General features: G+C 44.7%; 1 protein-coding gene across 7 annotated transcripts in view; it reads right to left on the reverse strand.

Annotated features, from left to right (window-relative positions):
* Positions 1-14,076, reverse strand: part of REPS2 (RALBP1 associated Eps domain containing 2) — a 229,912-nt gene that overhangs the window by 32,777 nt on the left and 183,059 nt on the right. For all 7 annotated transcript variants that reach the window (XM_044234502.1, XM_044234497.1, XM_044234498.1 and 4 more), the window contains 2 exons: positions 9,481-9,564; positions 8,195-8,340 (listed from right to left, as the gene is read on the reverse strand). In XM_044234502.1, the coding sequence (XP_044090437.1) occupies positions 8,195-8,340; positions 9,481-9,564 (230 nt within the window). The remainder of the gene's footprint in view (positions 1-8,194; positions 8,341-9,480; positions 9,565-14,076) is intronic.

Consider the following 14,076-nt stretch of genomic DNA (forward strand, 5'->3'; position numbering starts at 1 on the left):
GAAAACTATGAATAGAGGCCCACTTGTTCAACATGATGAAGAACTTCTACAAAAAAAAAAACCCTACAGCTGACATCATACATAATGAAAAACTGAATGCTTTCCCTCTGAGACGAGGAACAAAGCAAGGATTTCTACTTTCATTACTGTTTTCAACACAGTGCTAGAAGTCCTAGCCAACACAGTAATGCAAGAAAAGGAAATAAAAGGCACACATATTGAAAAGAACGAAACTGTCCCCATCTGCAGATGACATGATGGCCTACAAAGGAAACTCCAAGGAATCTATAAAAAAATTATCTGAACTAATAAATGATTTCAGCAAGAATAGGAATGAGTTTGGAGGAGAGAAGATTAATGTACAAAAATCAAAAGAATGGGGGTGCCTAGGTGACTCAGTCAGTTAAGCATCCGACTCTTGATTTCAGCTCAGGTCATGACCTCTGCGTTGTGGGATCGAGCCCTGTGTCAGGCTCTGCACTCAGCATAGAGTCTGCTTATCCCTCTTCCTCTGCTCCTCTCTCTCAAATAAATAATTTTTTAAAAAAATCAATAGGGGCGCCTTGGTGGCTCACTGGGTTAAAGTCTCTGCCTTCAACTCAGGTCATGATCCCAGTGTCCTGGGATCGAGCCCCACATCAGACTCTCTGCTCAGCAGGGAACCTGCTTCCTCCTCTCTCTCTCTGCCTGCCTCTCTGCCTACCTGTGATCTCTGTCTGTCAAATAAATAAATAAAATCTTTTTTAAAAAAACAAGTATTTTTTAAAAATCAATAGAATTTTGATACACTAACACTGAATACTTGAGGAAAAAAATAAAAAATACAGTATCATTTACAAAGCTTCAAACTGAAGTTCTTAGATATATCAAAACATACACAAGATTTAAATGCTGAAAAATAAGGTGCCTCATTAGCGCAGTAGGTAGTGCATCAGTCTCATAAATGCTGAAAACTATACAACAGTAATGAAAAAGAGTCAAAATAAGTATTTATTCATGTTCATGGATTGAATGACTTAACATAGTAAAGATGTCAACTCTCCTCAGACTGACATAAAGGTTTAACACAATTCTTTTTTTCTAATTTTTAAAGATCATTTATTTATTTGAGCGAGAAAGAGACATGCAAGAGAGTACAAGCCAGAGTGGGGTGCAGAGGGAGAGGGAGAAGCAGGCTCCCCACGGAGCAGGGAGCCAGCCGTGGGACTCGTTCCCAGGACCCTGGGATCATGACCTGAGCTGAAAGTAGACGATTAACTGGCTGAGCCACCCCGTTGCTCCAAAGGTTTAGCACAATTTGTATCAATATCTCAGCAAGATTTTTTTGTAGAGCAAGACAAAACTGTTCTAAAATTTATATGGAAAGCTGGAGGAATTAGAATATCTAAAACAATTCTGAAAAATCATAAAAAAGTGGGAGAGATAGAAGATATTTTATTATATAGTTATAGTTATCAAGTAACTAAAATGAAGGCAGTAATCAAGACCGGGTGGTATCCGCAGAGGGAAAAACACATCAATCAGTGGAACAGAATAGAGAACCCAGAAACATACTCACACTAATACAGACAACTCACTTTTGACAGAGGTGCAAAAGCAAGTCAATGGAGGAAGAATAGCTTTTTCTTTGTCTTTAAGATTTATTTATTTATTTTTAGAGAGACAGCATGCCTGACTGGGGGAGGGGCAGAGGGAGAGAATCTTTCAAGCAGCCCTAACCCCCTAACCCCACCACTGAGCGCGGAGTGGGGAGCCTGATGCAGGGCTCAATCCCACAGCTCATGAGATCATGACCGGAGCCAAAACCAAGAGTCGGACATCCAACCAAGCCACCCAGGTGCCCCAAGAATAACCTTTTCAACCAACAGCACTGAAGCAATTCAATATCCATAGGCCAAGAACACTGATACAAACCAATCTTACATAAAACAATACAAAATGAATCAAGCAACGTGAATATAAAATGCAAAATTATAAAACTTTTAGGAGAAAACATAAGAGAAAATCTTCAAGATCTAGGGCTTGTTCGTGAAGAGTTTTTAGATGTAACAACAAAAGCACAATCCATAAAAGATTAAAAAAAAAATCAGTAAGTAGGACTTCTTCAAAATTTTAAAAACTTTTGTATTGCAAATGAGTGTTAAGAGGATGAAATGACAGGCTCCAGACTAAGAGAAAATATTTGCAAACCACATTCCTGGCAATATATAAAAAGAACTCTCAAATCTCAACAGCAAAAAACTAATTCAATTAGAAAACGGGCAAAGGACATGAAGAGACACGTCACCAAAGAGGAGACATGACGGCAAATACACACATGAAAGGACACTCAACTTCATTAGCCATTAGGGAAATGCAAATGAAGACCACAAAAGGATAGAACTACCCACCTATTCGAACAGCTAAAATAAAAAAAACCAGTGACAATACCAAATGCTGGTGGGGATGTGGAGAAACTACATCTCTCAGACATTGCTGGTGGAAATGTAAAATGGTGCAGCCATTTTGGAAAACAACTTGGCAGTTTCTTTTTTGGCAGTTTTTTTAAACTAAACATACACTTGGGGCACCAGGTGGCTCAGTCAGTTGGGCGTCTGCCTTCAGCTAGAGTCATGACCCCAGGGTCGTGGGATCAAGCCCTACATGGGCTCCCTACTCAGCGGGGCGTCTGCTTCTCCCTCTTCCTCTCCCACTACCCCTACCCCCAACTTAGGTACTTGCTCATTCTCTCTCACTTTCAATTAAATCAATAAAAATCTTAAAACAAAACCAAAAACTAAACATACACTCAGCACACAACCCAGCAATCATACCCTTGACCATTTTTTTTTACTTCTAAGGCTTTTATTAGAATGCCTTACAAACTTTACTTTTTTTTTTTTTTTTGATATTTGGTAAGCTTTGGTCTTTTTAAAAAATTTTTTAAACTTTACATTTTTACTAACATCACATCAAGTGAAAAAGATAATTTAATTAGTACTGTATCTTTTTACTTTCTAAAATTTGATTATAAGTAGCAATGTTACATTAGTTTTAGGTGTACAGTACAGTGATTCACTATCTCTATAACTTGGCCATTTACATCAGAGAAATGAAAATTTGTGCACACACAAGAACCTACACACAAGATGCTCACAGTAACTTTGCTTATGATGCCCAGCAACTAGGCACAACCAAAATGTCTCTCAACAAGCGAATGGCTCAAGAGACTGCGGCACAGCCATTCCACGGAATAGCGCTTAGCAGTGCTCACTGAGATACGTAACTTAGATGTCAAGAGACTGTGCCAAGTGAAAAAAAGCTAAACTCGGAAGGGCACATGCTGTGTGATTTTATTTATATAACATTCTCAAAATGAAAAAATTCTAGAGATGGGAAACAGACCAGTGGTGGCCAGGAGTAAGGAATGGTGATGAGGAGAAGGTAGGTCTGATTTCTGTACCTTGATTACAGGGGCAGTTACAAGACACCACACATGTGATTAAACGGCATGGAACTATGCATACGCTGCCCCAATGTCAGTTTCCTGGTTTTGATATTGTTCGAGAGTTAGGTAAAATGTCATCATTAGGAGAAACTAGGTAAAAGAGCCACAGGACTGCTCTGTATCGTTTTTGTAATTTCCTGTAAATCTATAATTGTACCAAAATAAAAAGTTTTTTAAAAGGTGCTGATCAGAACTTGCTGCCCCTCCTTACGCTACCACCACACCATGTATGTCCAGCTCCTAATGGTTTCCCTCTCCTTTGGGAACTGGCTCCATCTCCCTCCACCTCCTCCACAAGGATGAGCCCCTGGCAGGCAGTTGTTTTTGTCTCGAGAAAACCTTGCCCTTGATTTTGACACCTGAATGGATCCTGCCCATGCTGAGCTGACCAGACGCTCCCTCCAAAGGACTTGAGTTATGGCTCATAGTTTAGTTCGGCGTGGGCCTGCACAGTGAGAATGGGATCTCTGGAGCTGAAGGTGAGGAGTCTTTACAGATAAAAATGTCAAAAACACCTTAAGAAAACTGAGAGGCATCAAAATGAGCCCCAGAAGGTTTGCAATGTTCTCTTCTGATCCACTCCTGCCACTGATTTCCCTGAGTCACACCTATACCCTTATAATAAAGAGTATCTTTTGCTACCTCGAGTTGCCTTTTATTATTTGCTACCAAAGGAGCCCTAAATAACACCAAGATAGGATCAAGCCCAGAATACCTCTGAAGGGGTCAGCAGAGCATTTAACCTGCCTCACCCTCTTAACAGTTGCTTCCACAGTCTCTTCAGGTTCTCTTAATATTTTTACTCACTCTTCCAGGCTTCTCTGGAACTGCTCTGGTTTCCAGGGAGGAAAATGAAGGAGTAACGCTTAAGCAGACAATTTATTTTGTCTGGTTCTATTGTGTGTCACGCTATTTATCAATCCAGAACAGCAGCATCGTGAGGCACTGTCCACTCAAGGTTTTGTGGCAGATTATCCTCCAAAACCTAATCCTATGCCTTTGTATCTGCAGTAGCCTATCATTTTCAGTTTGAGTGAGGCACATGGCCCTCCAACTAGAAACTACATTTCCCAGTCTCTCTTGTAGGTAGGTAAGGCCACATGACTACGTTTGGGCCAATGGGATCAGAGATGCCACTTCTGAGTCATACCTTTCAAGGTAGTCTGTTTTCTCTCCATTTGTTCCTTCCCCCTTTCTGGGGCCTGAAATGTGAACATGTTAGGCAGCCATCTTCAACCATAGGGATAAAGACAACCTCCATGGGGATCTAGAATAAGAATATGGGGGGCACCTGGGTGGCTCAGTGGGTTAAGCCTCTGCCTTCAGCTCAGGTCATGATCTCGGGGTCCTGGGATCGAGCCCTACATTGAGTTCTCTGCTCGGTGGGGAGCCTGCTTCCCCCTCTGTCTCTCCCTATTCTCTGACTACTTATGATCTCTCTCTGTCAAATAAATAAATAAAATCTTGAAAAAAATAGAATAAGAATATGGGAAGGCAGCTGGGTTCCTGCACAGAGCTACCCTATGCTTCGGGACCACTCACCAACTCAGACGTTTAGACAAGAAAGAAGTCAATTTCTATGTTATCTGAGTGCCTGTTAACTGGGTTTCATTCAAACAGCTAAACCAACATTTGAAAGAATATAAGCTGGGGGTCTCTAGATGAGAAAAATCTTTTCAGCCTTCACACTGAGCCCTGATTTCTCCCAAGGAATTATGAGCACAGCTTCTAAGAACTGAACTTGTATTGCCTTTTGTCTACTTGGAAATGGCAGGTTTTCATTAGGGATGCCACTCATCGACCCCATGGGCATGCCACGACGGCCAGCCGTGAAGCAGGAGGGAACACAGAATCCCAAGCACACTGAGAATGTCACGCAGGCAAGCAGACACTGCCACCCCGGCTGCTGGGCGTGCCCTGGGGTGGTCCAGGACACTTCCGGAGGTTTGAGAGAAGAGCAAAGCCACGGAGGCGGGCACAGTTTCACAGGACTATTATACAATATCCTCTCTCTCCAAACTCTTCAAACCATTTTATTTTCCCAAAGTCCATCTTTACTAGATGCACAAGATGTGAGGGAAAACCAAGTAAGCCAAATTATTTCTTTAAAAAAAAAAAGCACTTTTGTCCGACAAGCAGCTCAGTAATTTTGACACAATCCAAGAGTTGTTTATTAGTCATATCTGGACTCAGCAGCTCACTTGGAGAGACTATTTCATTTTTCCTTTGCCCTAAATGAAATAGACAATGATGTTATCTGAAGGAGAATCTGCTTCAGTCAAGAACTCATAACTCAAAACAAAAAGATAAATAATCCAAGCAGAAAAGGGCAAACGGTCTGGGCAGACATTTCCCCTAAGAAGATAGACAAATGGCCAATAAACACATGAAAAGATACCCAATATCATTAGCCATTAGGGAAATGCAAATCAAAAACACAGTGAAATACCCCTTCACATCCACTAGGATGGCTGTGACCATTTTTTTTTTAAAGATAACAAGTGTTGGAAACAAAACAAAACAAAACAAAACCAGAGAAATTAGAACTCTTGTATGTTACCGATAGGACAGTAAAATGCTGCAGCCACTGTGGAAAAAGAGTTTGGCAAGTCCTCAAAATATTAAATACAGAGTGGCCATATGACCTAGCAATTCCACTCCTAGGTACATCCTCAAGACCAATGAAATCACAAGTCCACACTAGAACTTGTCCACCCATAGTGTATCAGCATGATTCTTTACAGCTTCAAAGTGGAACCGACCCAAATGTCCATCAGGTGCTGAGTGGGTGAGTAAAATGTGCTACAGCTGTACATTAGCACGTTATATAAGCAATAAAAAGAACCAAGTACTGATTTTAGCAAAAACACAGATAAACATTGAACACATTATGTGAACTGAAAAAAAGTCGGCCACAGAAGACCACGTGTTGCATGGTTCCATCTGCATGGACCGGCCGGAACAGGCAAACCTCTGAAGACAGAAAACAGATTAGTGCTTGCCTGGGACATGGGACAGGAAATGGAAAGTGACTCCTAATCAGCATGGAATTTCTTTGGGGAACAATAAAAATGTTCTAAAATTAGTTTGTGGCAACCGTTTTACAACTTTGTAGATATACTAAAAACCACTGAACTGTACACGTAAAAGGGTGAAATGTATGCTATGTGAATTATATCTCAATAAAACTGTTTTTAAAAACCCACAGGTTGGGGTGCCTGGGTGGCTCAGTGGTTTAAGCCTCTGCCTTCAGCTCAGGTCATGATCTCAGGGTCCTGGGATCGAGTCCCACACCGGGGGGGGGGGTCTCTGCTCAGCAGGGAGCCTGCTTCCCCCTCTCTCTCTGCCTGCCTCTCTGCCTACTTGTGATCTCTCTCTGTCTATCAAATAAATAAATAAAAATCTTTAAAAAAAAAAAAAAACCCCACAGGCAAAGGAAAGAAACTGAAAAAGACCTCTGGGGGAGCTCAGCCAGCTGCCGTCCATCCAGTGTGGGGGATGCCGGAGCTGCCACAGACTGGCCAGCAGTAATGTGAAGCAGGGATTACACTGCAGAGCCAGGCCAGCTCACGGAAACAAGTTCAGCCACCTTTGTCCCTGACAGGGGTCCAGCCCCCAGGCCTGACAGTGGCTGAAAGATGGTCCAAGCTCCCAGGGGCCATTAAGGACCAAACAGATTTCCTTTATGCACTGATACCACCAGGGAACTGTCTATTTGGAAAAAAAAAAAAGACACAAAAACCATCATCTGAAGAGTGCTGCACAGATTCCCCATGGGGTTTTGGCTTCCGAGGCAAGCTGCACCCAAGGAATCTTGCTCTGGGATCGACAAAGCCCCAAGAGCAGTGTCAGGGCTTATCTTGAGCATGGATGTTAGTGACCAGTAGAGTTCACTTGTGAAGTCAGGCACAGCAGCGGGTTTCTGCCCTTAGTACCTAGCTTAATTTCACTACAGGGAAACTGAGGCAAGGGACAGCCTTTCTTAAAGCCAAAGCCTCTGGAGAAAAACGGTCTGTCCAGAGCATTGTTCTCTTGGTTCCTGGCCTTGTCCACAGGTACCACCACCCCCCACCCGTGCCACCTCCTCCAGTGTCTGTTACAGCCAGTCAGACATACATTCTGGAAACTCCATGTGACCATTCTGTGCTGACATGATCAACAACAGAAAATTGTCATGGGGCATGAAAAGAAATCACAAGCCACATCTTCTCAAAGTTGGGGCTGAGGGTCAGGAAGCTAGCCATTTGCCCAGGTGGGTCGGGGGGAGCATAAGACAGCTTTCCACACTGGCAGTATCGTACCCCAATGAGGTTTATCCGAGGTGTGATTACTGCTAATTGAAGACAGGCAAAGAGGGGAAACTGCCATTTTTTTCACTGTCTTCGTCCTAGGAAAATGTAGGCCAGCACCAGGAAGAGGGGTGGGAAGGAGAGGAAGAGGAGGAAGGAAGGGAAGGAAATCAAACCAACTAAAATGCCACAGCTTTGTGCTCGCTTGCCCCTTGGCTCAGGTTAAGTCCTATAGCTTAGAAGGTCTCTTTAGGTAACAGGGAGCCTCTAGTACCAGCAGAGAGAGAAGTAAGACAAAACTGCAGCCACGAAATCACACACTTCCATGGCCACTAGTATATATGTAAACAGATTTACATGTACACGCATACAAAGACTGAAAAGGTGGTTGCTGACCTCCCTGATCTGCTGTACTTACTTTTGGACTGCTGTGTGGGGTTTCCCGGTCGCTGTGGATGCCGGCCCGCCAACAGTGCTAGAAGGCTCTTGGTTTTCTGTAGCTGAGTTTTCAGGTCGGAATTTCCTTCGGATGGGCTTTGATGGAGGCTGAGAATATGGTGTGTCCTGAGGATTAAATACATAAAATAAAACCCAAAAGTTAAAAACTGAAATGTTCCCCACCACGTCAATGTCCTCATGTTCCTCCTAGGCCTATTCCCAGGTCAGGCGCACACTCTGTTCAAACCCCACACCTGATGACAGAAGGTGGATTCAAGGCTTCGCAAGAACGGGGTGGGGACACAGACATCAAATATTGGGGCCTTTCTTTTTGGGGGGCCTTTCTTTTTTTCCTTTTCTTTTTTTCTTTCCATGCTTGCAGTCTATTACCACTTTTCACACCTGAAAGGACAGAGGAATGAGATTCCAGTGGCCCACCTTTCCACCCTCTCCCTTTTTTCAATGCTGTGGGCATCTCACAGCATGAGGCCTCTTCTGACTGCAGACGAAGCTCACTTTGTGAGCAGACTCATCTCACTTTGGGGCTTGTGGGAATATGTTGTGAGTTTTGAAGTTTGTGAAGGTCTCCTCATTCCTCCATTCCAATTCAGATATGAAGGCAAGCTCAAGGGCCACAGTGTCTTCTGGAAGGAGACAGCCAGCCTCTGTCTGGGAGGCCCCTCCTCACCCGTGCTCCCGAGCCCAGGGCCCATGCTCTGAGCAGAGGAGGGCCGTAGAAAAATGGAGAGCAGCAAGGAGAGGGTAACAAGGTGGAGAGAGAGCATGACAACTGAGTAGCGCCTCCTGAGTAAGTGACCTGGGATTCAGTGACACTGGGGGGTTAAGGTGAAGACGCCAGGATGCAAGGACGGACTGGGGCACACAGAGGAAGAAGTGCAGACTACACTGCCCCCCACCACAGGCCCTCCTAGAGGCTCAGCAGTGCACAGAGTTTTGCTAAAGGCGCTTGGCCCTCCCCACCGCACCTCCTGAACTTGTTAAAAACATGGCCTCCATGTTTAGCTGGAGGCTGAAGAGGAAGTGCAAACTGTCAGTGACATCAAGGGCAGGCCCAAGAACCATCAGCACCCCAATCCTCACAAAGAACCCAAGTTCTAGGAAAGCAGGATCATTAACATTCAGGTCAGGACACTGAAATGAAAGTGAAACAGATTTGCAAAGAGAGCCAAGAAGCCCGGGCTGGGGCGCGGCAGGGGTGGGGGCGCTTACAATGCTATCACAGAGGCACCTTCCCATAGGCCTTACCTTCTTCGTTGGACTACTGTCTGCAGCTTGAGAGGGGGCTCTGTTCAGCTGGGGGTGTATTTCGGCCTCAGACGCTTGTTCAGACTGTAGCGAAATATCATACAGAAGATAAAAATGCAAAAACATAACCACCTAAATATATGATGGAGAGCACCTAGGAAATGTCACTGAGTGGAAGCCAATTCAGACCACTTTGCTACCAAGCACGGTCAAGTCTTTGGATCCTTGAGAAAACCTTCCCAAGACCCTGCCACTCCCTCTCATGCCCCTTCCCTCATTGTTCAATCTTAGGAAAAGGGGTCATGGTAATGTTGTCCATAACTACACGTAGGTATTGCTAAAAAATGAATGTTTTAAAAGCTCAAACTAAAATAAACAAACAAATAAATAAGGCTTATCAGAAAAAAAAAAGGCTGGGAAAGAAATGAATTAAAATTTTAACCCAAGCACTAACAAAAACAGTAACCATAACAACAACAAAAACACAACACTGAAACTTGAGAAAATAATAAATACCTAAGAAAAACACTCTAACAGATAGGACTCTTTACCTTAAAAAGATAGGGGTGGGAGAGCGTGATGGAAGAGGCAAGCAGAAGGGTTGAGGCTACCAAGTGGCATGGAACCAGTGAACACACGCACGAAGACTGGCGAGGACTGCCCCCAAAGCCCTTCAAGATGTAGCACCTGCCACAAAACCAAACAGGAGAGCAACCGGGACACCAGGCACCATGTGCTGCTCCCCGTCTCCAGGAGGTCTGCTACGCTCAGTTGCTATTAGCCAGCAATGCAAAGTATTAACATGCAAAGAAAAAAACCCTCCGTACGAACTAACGTGACTTCCTCATTATAGTAACATCAGACCTCTACCCACAAAGTACTACACATCTGCAGCACAACAATCATCCCTGGTGTGTCCATTTGGTCCCCAACCTGGCCTTCTCTAACTGCTCGCAGAGCCTGGCTTCGTCCTTCCTCTGCCTCTACTGAAACACACAAGGGCACCAATGCTCCCCGATTTACTGGATTCTTGCTGCCTCTTCTAGTTTTCTCCCAAGACTTCTGCCCAGCACAGCCCCCCTGACTATCTTTTGAAAACTCCTGTCCCTGGCATCTGATGCATTGCAGTCTCCTACTGGTAATCATTCTCTCTCTTTCCTGTTTTGACTCCTCTTATCCCTGAGAGGTAGGATTTCTCAAAGTTCTGTCTCTGGTTCTCCTATTCCTCCTACCGCCATTCATCCTTTTCCAGAGTAATCCTATCTGCTCTTCCATCTGCACTGCCCTAGCTAGAAACCCCGGTTCCCAACCACCTCTCCACCTCTCCAAACCCATTATGCAGGCATTCCACAGGCCTGACTTCTCATTCAAAGTTTTGCTTATGGCCTTCTCCTTTCCATTAAGGATCACTGCATTGCTGCTGTTGTCAACAGCTATCTGAAAAACCAAACACTGTGTCCCGCAGTTCTCCAGGTGTTCTGCATGAATGAAAGCATTTCATCATCACAGCCCTAGGAAACAGATATCACCCCCATCTTATTGGTGAAGAAACTGAGGATCAAGAAGCTGAGGAACTCCCCCAAGGTCACACAAACAGCAGGGTCCACACCCAGGCCTCCGTTCCAACGGTGGGCTTGTGACCACTAAGCTACACAGCCTCAGGCACTCTTCTTGGGCCGGAGTGGTACTAGTTCAAGATGTATTTACTGACCAGCTAGAGCAGGCAGGCCCCGTGCTAGAGCTGGTATTCAAGTTAAATAATACTTAGAACTTTCTTACAGAAGCTTGAAGTCTAGTGGAAAAAGCAAAGAAATGACAGGGCAAACATGCTTTGGTAGAATTCAGACTTTGGTGAGGACGTATGGGGGGCTCCAGGAACACCCAGGCCGTGTGGGTCAGCAAAGACTTGGGCGAAGGTGATGTCACAGCTAAGACCTGACTGACAAGCAGAGAGCAGCCAGCGAGAGGGGAAGTGCATACAGATGGTGAGAAAGGAAGCTCCAGTTAGGACACCACTGCCATGCAGAGGCCTAGCCCAAGACAAGAACCAGGAGAGAAGCAGATGTAAGGGGAACTCACTTTCAGGCACACTGAGTTTTGAAATGCCCGGGCAATAGCTGTGCAAAGCTATCTGGGAGCCATTCCTGGTCAAGAGTAAGGGGAATATAGGAGTTCAGGCACCTCTCCTGGGGGCTCCGACAACTGGGGTCATATTTCAAGACCACAGGCCCAGGCGCTCCTGAAGGGGCACCATCAGTTAAGTGCCCCACTCTTGATTTTGGCTCAGCTCATAATCCTAGGGTCCTGAGATCAAGCCCAGTGACCAGCTCCTCACTGGGCATGGGGCCAGCCTGGGATTCTCTCTCTCCTTCCCTCAAAAAACAAAAGAAAGAAAGAAGGAAGGAAGGAAGGAAAGAACGAACGAACAAGGAAAAGGAAAAGGAAAAAAAGATCCGCAGGCCCAATGTCAGCTTTATTAATGGCTAACAACCTCCCAAATGCAGGGATTCCCCGACCTTGCAGGGGACCTGATGCCCCTTCTTGCCTCTTCCATCCGCAAATCTGTTGCCTGGAACCCCAGTGTTCTGGCCTCAAGTCTATACATGCAGGCCTCAGCAGGACCACAGGTATGCAATGACACATCCCGCCAGCCAGCCAGAGAGAAAAGGAGTGATGGACCAGTCTCCCCACCTTTCACCTGCTCGGCGCCCCTCCATCATCAGGCAGAGAAATGTCTGCCCCCATGTTCCCTTTCCTGAGGAGACGAGCAGTCTCCCTCTTGTGGAAATACTGAGGGAAACAATAAATCAGAACCTTTTTTCAACAAAAATAAGGATTCTGAGCACAGCAAAAGTAGGACGTGGCCACTGTCATCGTCTTCTGCTTTCTCTGAAACAGCTCTAAAAACCCAAAGTACGAAAGAGTGGGAGTTGGGAAGGATGAAAAATCAGTTGTGAAAAATGTCTGACAATTTTTTTCCATTTATAGATCAACCTTCCTGAAATCGCATCCAAAGGCCTAGGTTTTCTTGCTCTACGACTGAGAACAAACAGCTCCTTGGCTCTGGAAGGTAGAATCCAACCACCAACGGCACAGGGAGGAACACGAAGACCTCCCCTCCCCACTCCATGACTGATTCTCAATGGGTCCATCTACTGACCATTCAGAGGACTGAAATCTCCTGGGGCCTGGAGCACAGGAATCTCGAAGATCCCAGGAAAGGCAGAGCTTCACCAGAGCCAGACATTATCCCAGGAAAAGAGATGAGGAAAGAAAACTAACTTTGTGGTTTAAAAAAAAAAAAGCAACAACTAAAGATGACATTTAGAGCTACAAAAGCCCCTCTTTGCAAGAAACTATTTCACTTTCCCTCAGGAAAATAGTGTAAGGTTTAGCACCTGGAAAGCAGAACAAACTGGGGAGATTTCTTTGCTATTTCTTCAGACTTTTCTAAGGTAACAACTTGGACAGAATGATAACCCATGGAACAGGAGAGCCTCAGTAACTCTCTTTTCCCTCCATATATTAAAGTAGAGAACAACTCTATCAATATGGACAAGTCTGGTCTGAAAGTTCTGATCGTCTGAGCTGAAATCCAATGCCTGAGTCCCAAGGATTATAATTACTAAAACAAATGGCAGTCCTTCCATCATGGCTCACCATGTGACAGGTACCCAACCAGGATGTGGCAAAGCAAGAAAAATGTACTTTTAGGCAAGAGCTCACTGAAACTCCAGATAAGGTTCCTTTTAAAAATATATATCTCATATTTTAATATCAATAATTCCCTATCCACAAATAAGAAATATAGTTTTATCCTAATTTTGCAAGGAAAAAGCCTGTATGAGTTACATGGACTTAGAAGGTGTTGCCACTCCAAATGTAGAGATCTGTTCTGGGATTTCACCCATTCCCATGGCTGATGGGACAATATGGTCCCTGCCCAGCTAGCTCCCCCAGAAATGGACACAGGCCCAGGAAGGCTAAGCATCTGGATTCTCCACCAGAAGAAGGGTTTGTTCAGTTATCCAATTATACAGATATTTATTTCACGTATCTCATGTATCACTTTCCAAAACTCCTCATCTCATGTTCTGCTTCTGGGGTACCCGACCTGAGGCACTAGGCAAATTGCTCCCAGAACAAGGGAGTTAAAGCACTCTAGTAGTCACCTCCTTGGTCTCTCTCTAGGATTACTCGCTCTGGAAAAAGCTGCCATCTTGTGAGGACACTCAATCAGTCCTAACAAGCGGCCCATGTAGCAAGGAATTAAGGCATCCCGCCACCAGGCTTGTGGGACAGCTGTCTTAGGGGGGATCCTCCAGCTCCAGTCAAACCTTCAGATGACTGAAGCCCAATGAGAGACCCTGATCTGAAACCACTAGATTAGTTTCTCCTAAATCGCTAAGCCACAGAAACTATGAGATAGGAAATGTCAGTTGTTTCAGGCCTCTAAGCACACACACTCTAACAGGTCTGAAATTTGGGGTCTAGTAGGGCGGAATCAGGGTGAACAGTAGAGAAGAATAAGACAGCCAAAGCTGGAGAAAGGCAGTGGAGTGGATCCCACATGGTCCTAGAGATCACTGTCCCAGA

This window comes from Neovison vison, chromosome X (assembly GCF_020171115.1).
Source record: "Neovison vison isolate M4711 chromosome X, ASM_NN_V1, whole genome shotgun sequence".
Taxonomy (NCBI): domain Eukaryota; kingdom Metazoa; phylum Chordata; class Mammalia; order Carnivora; family Mustelidae; genus Neogale; species Neogale vison.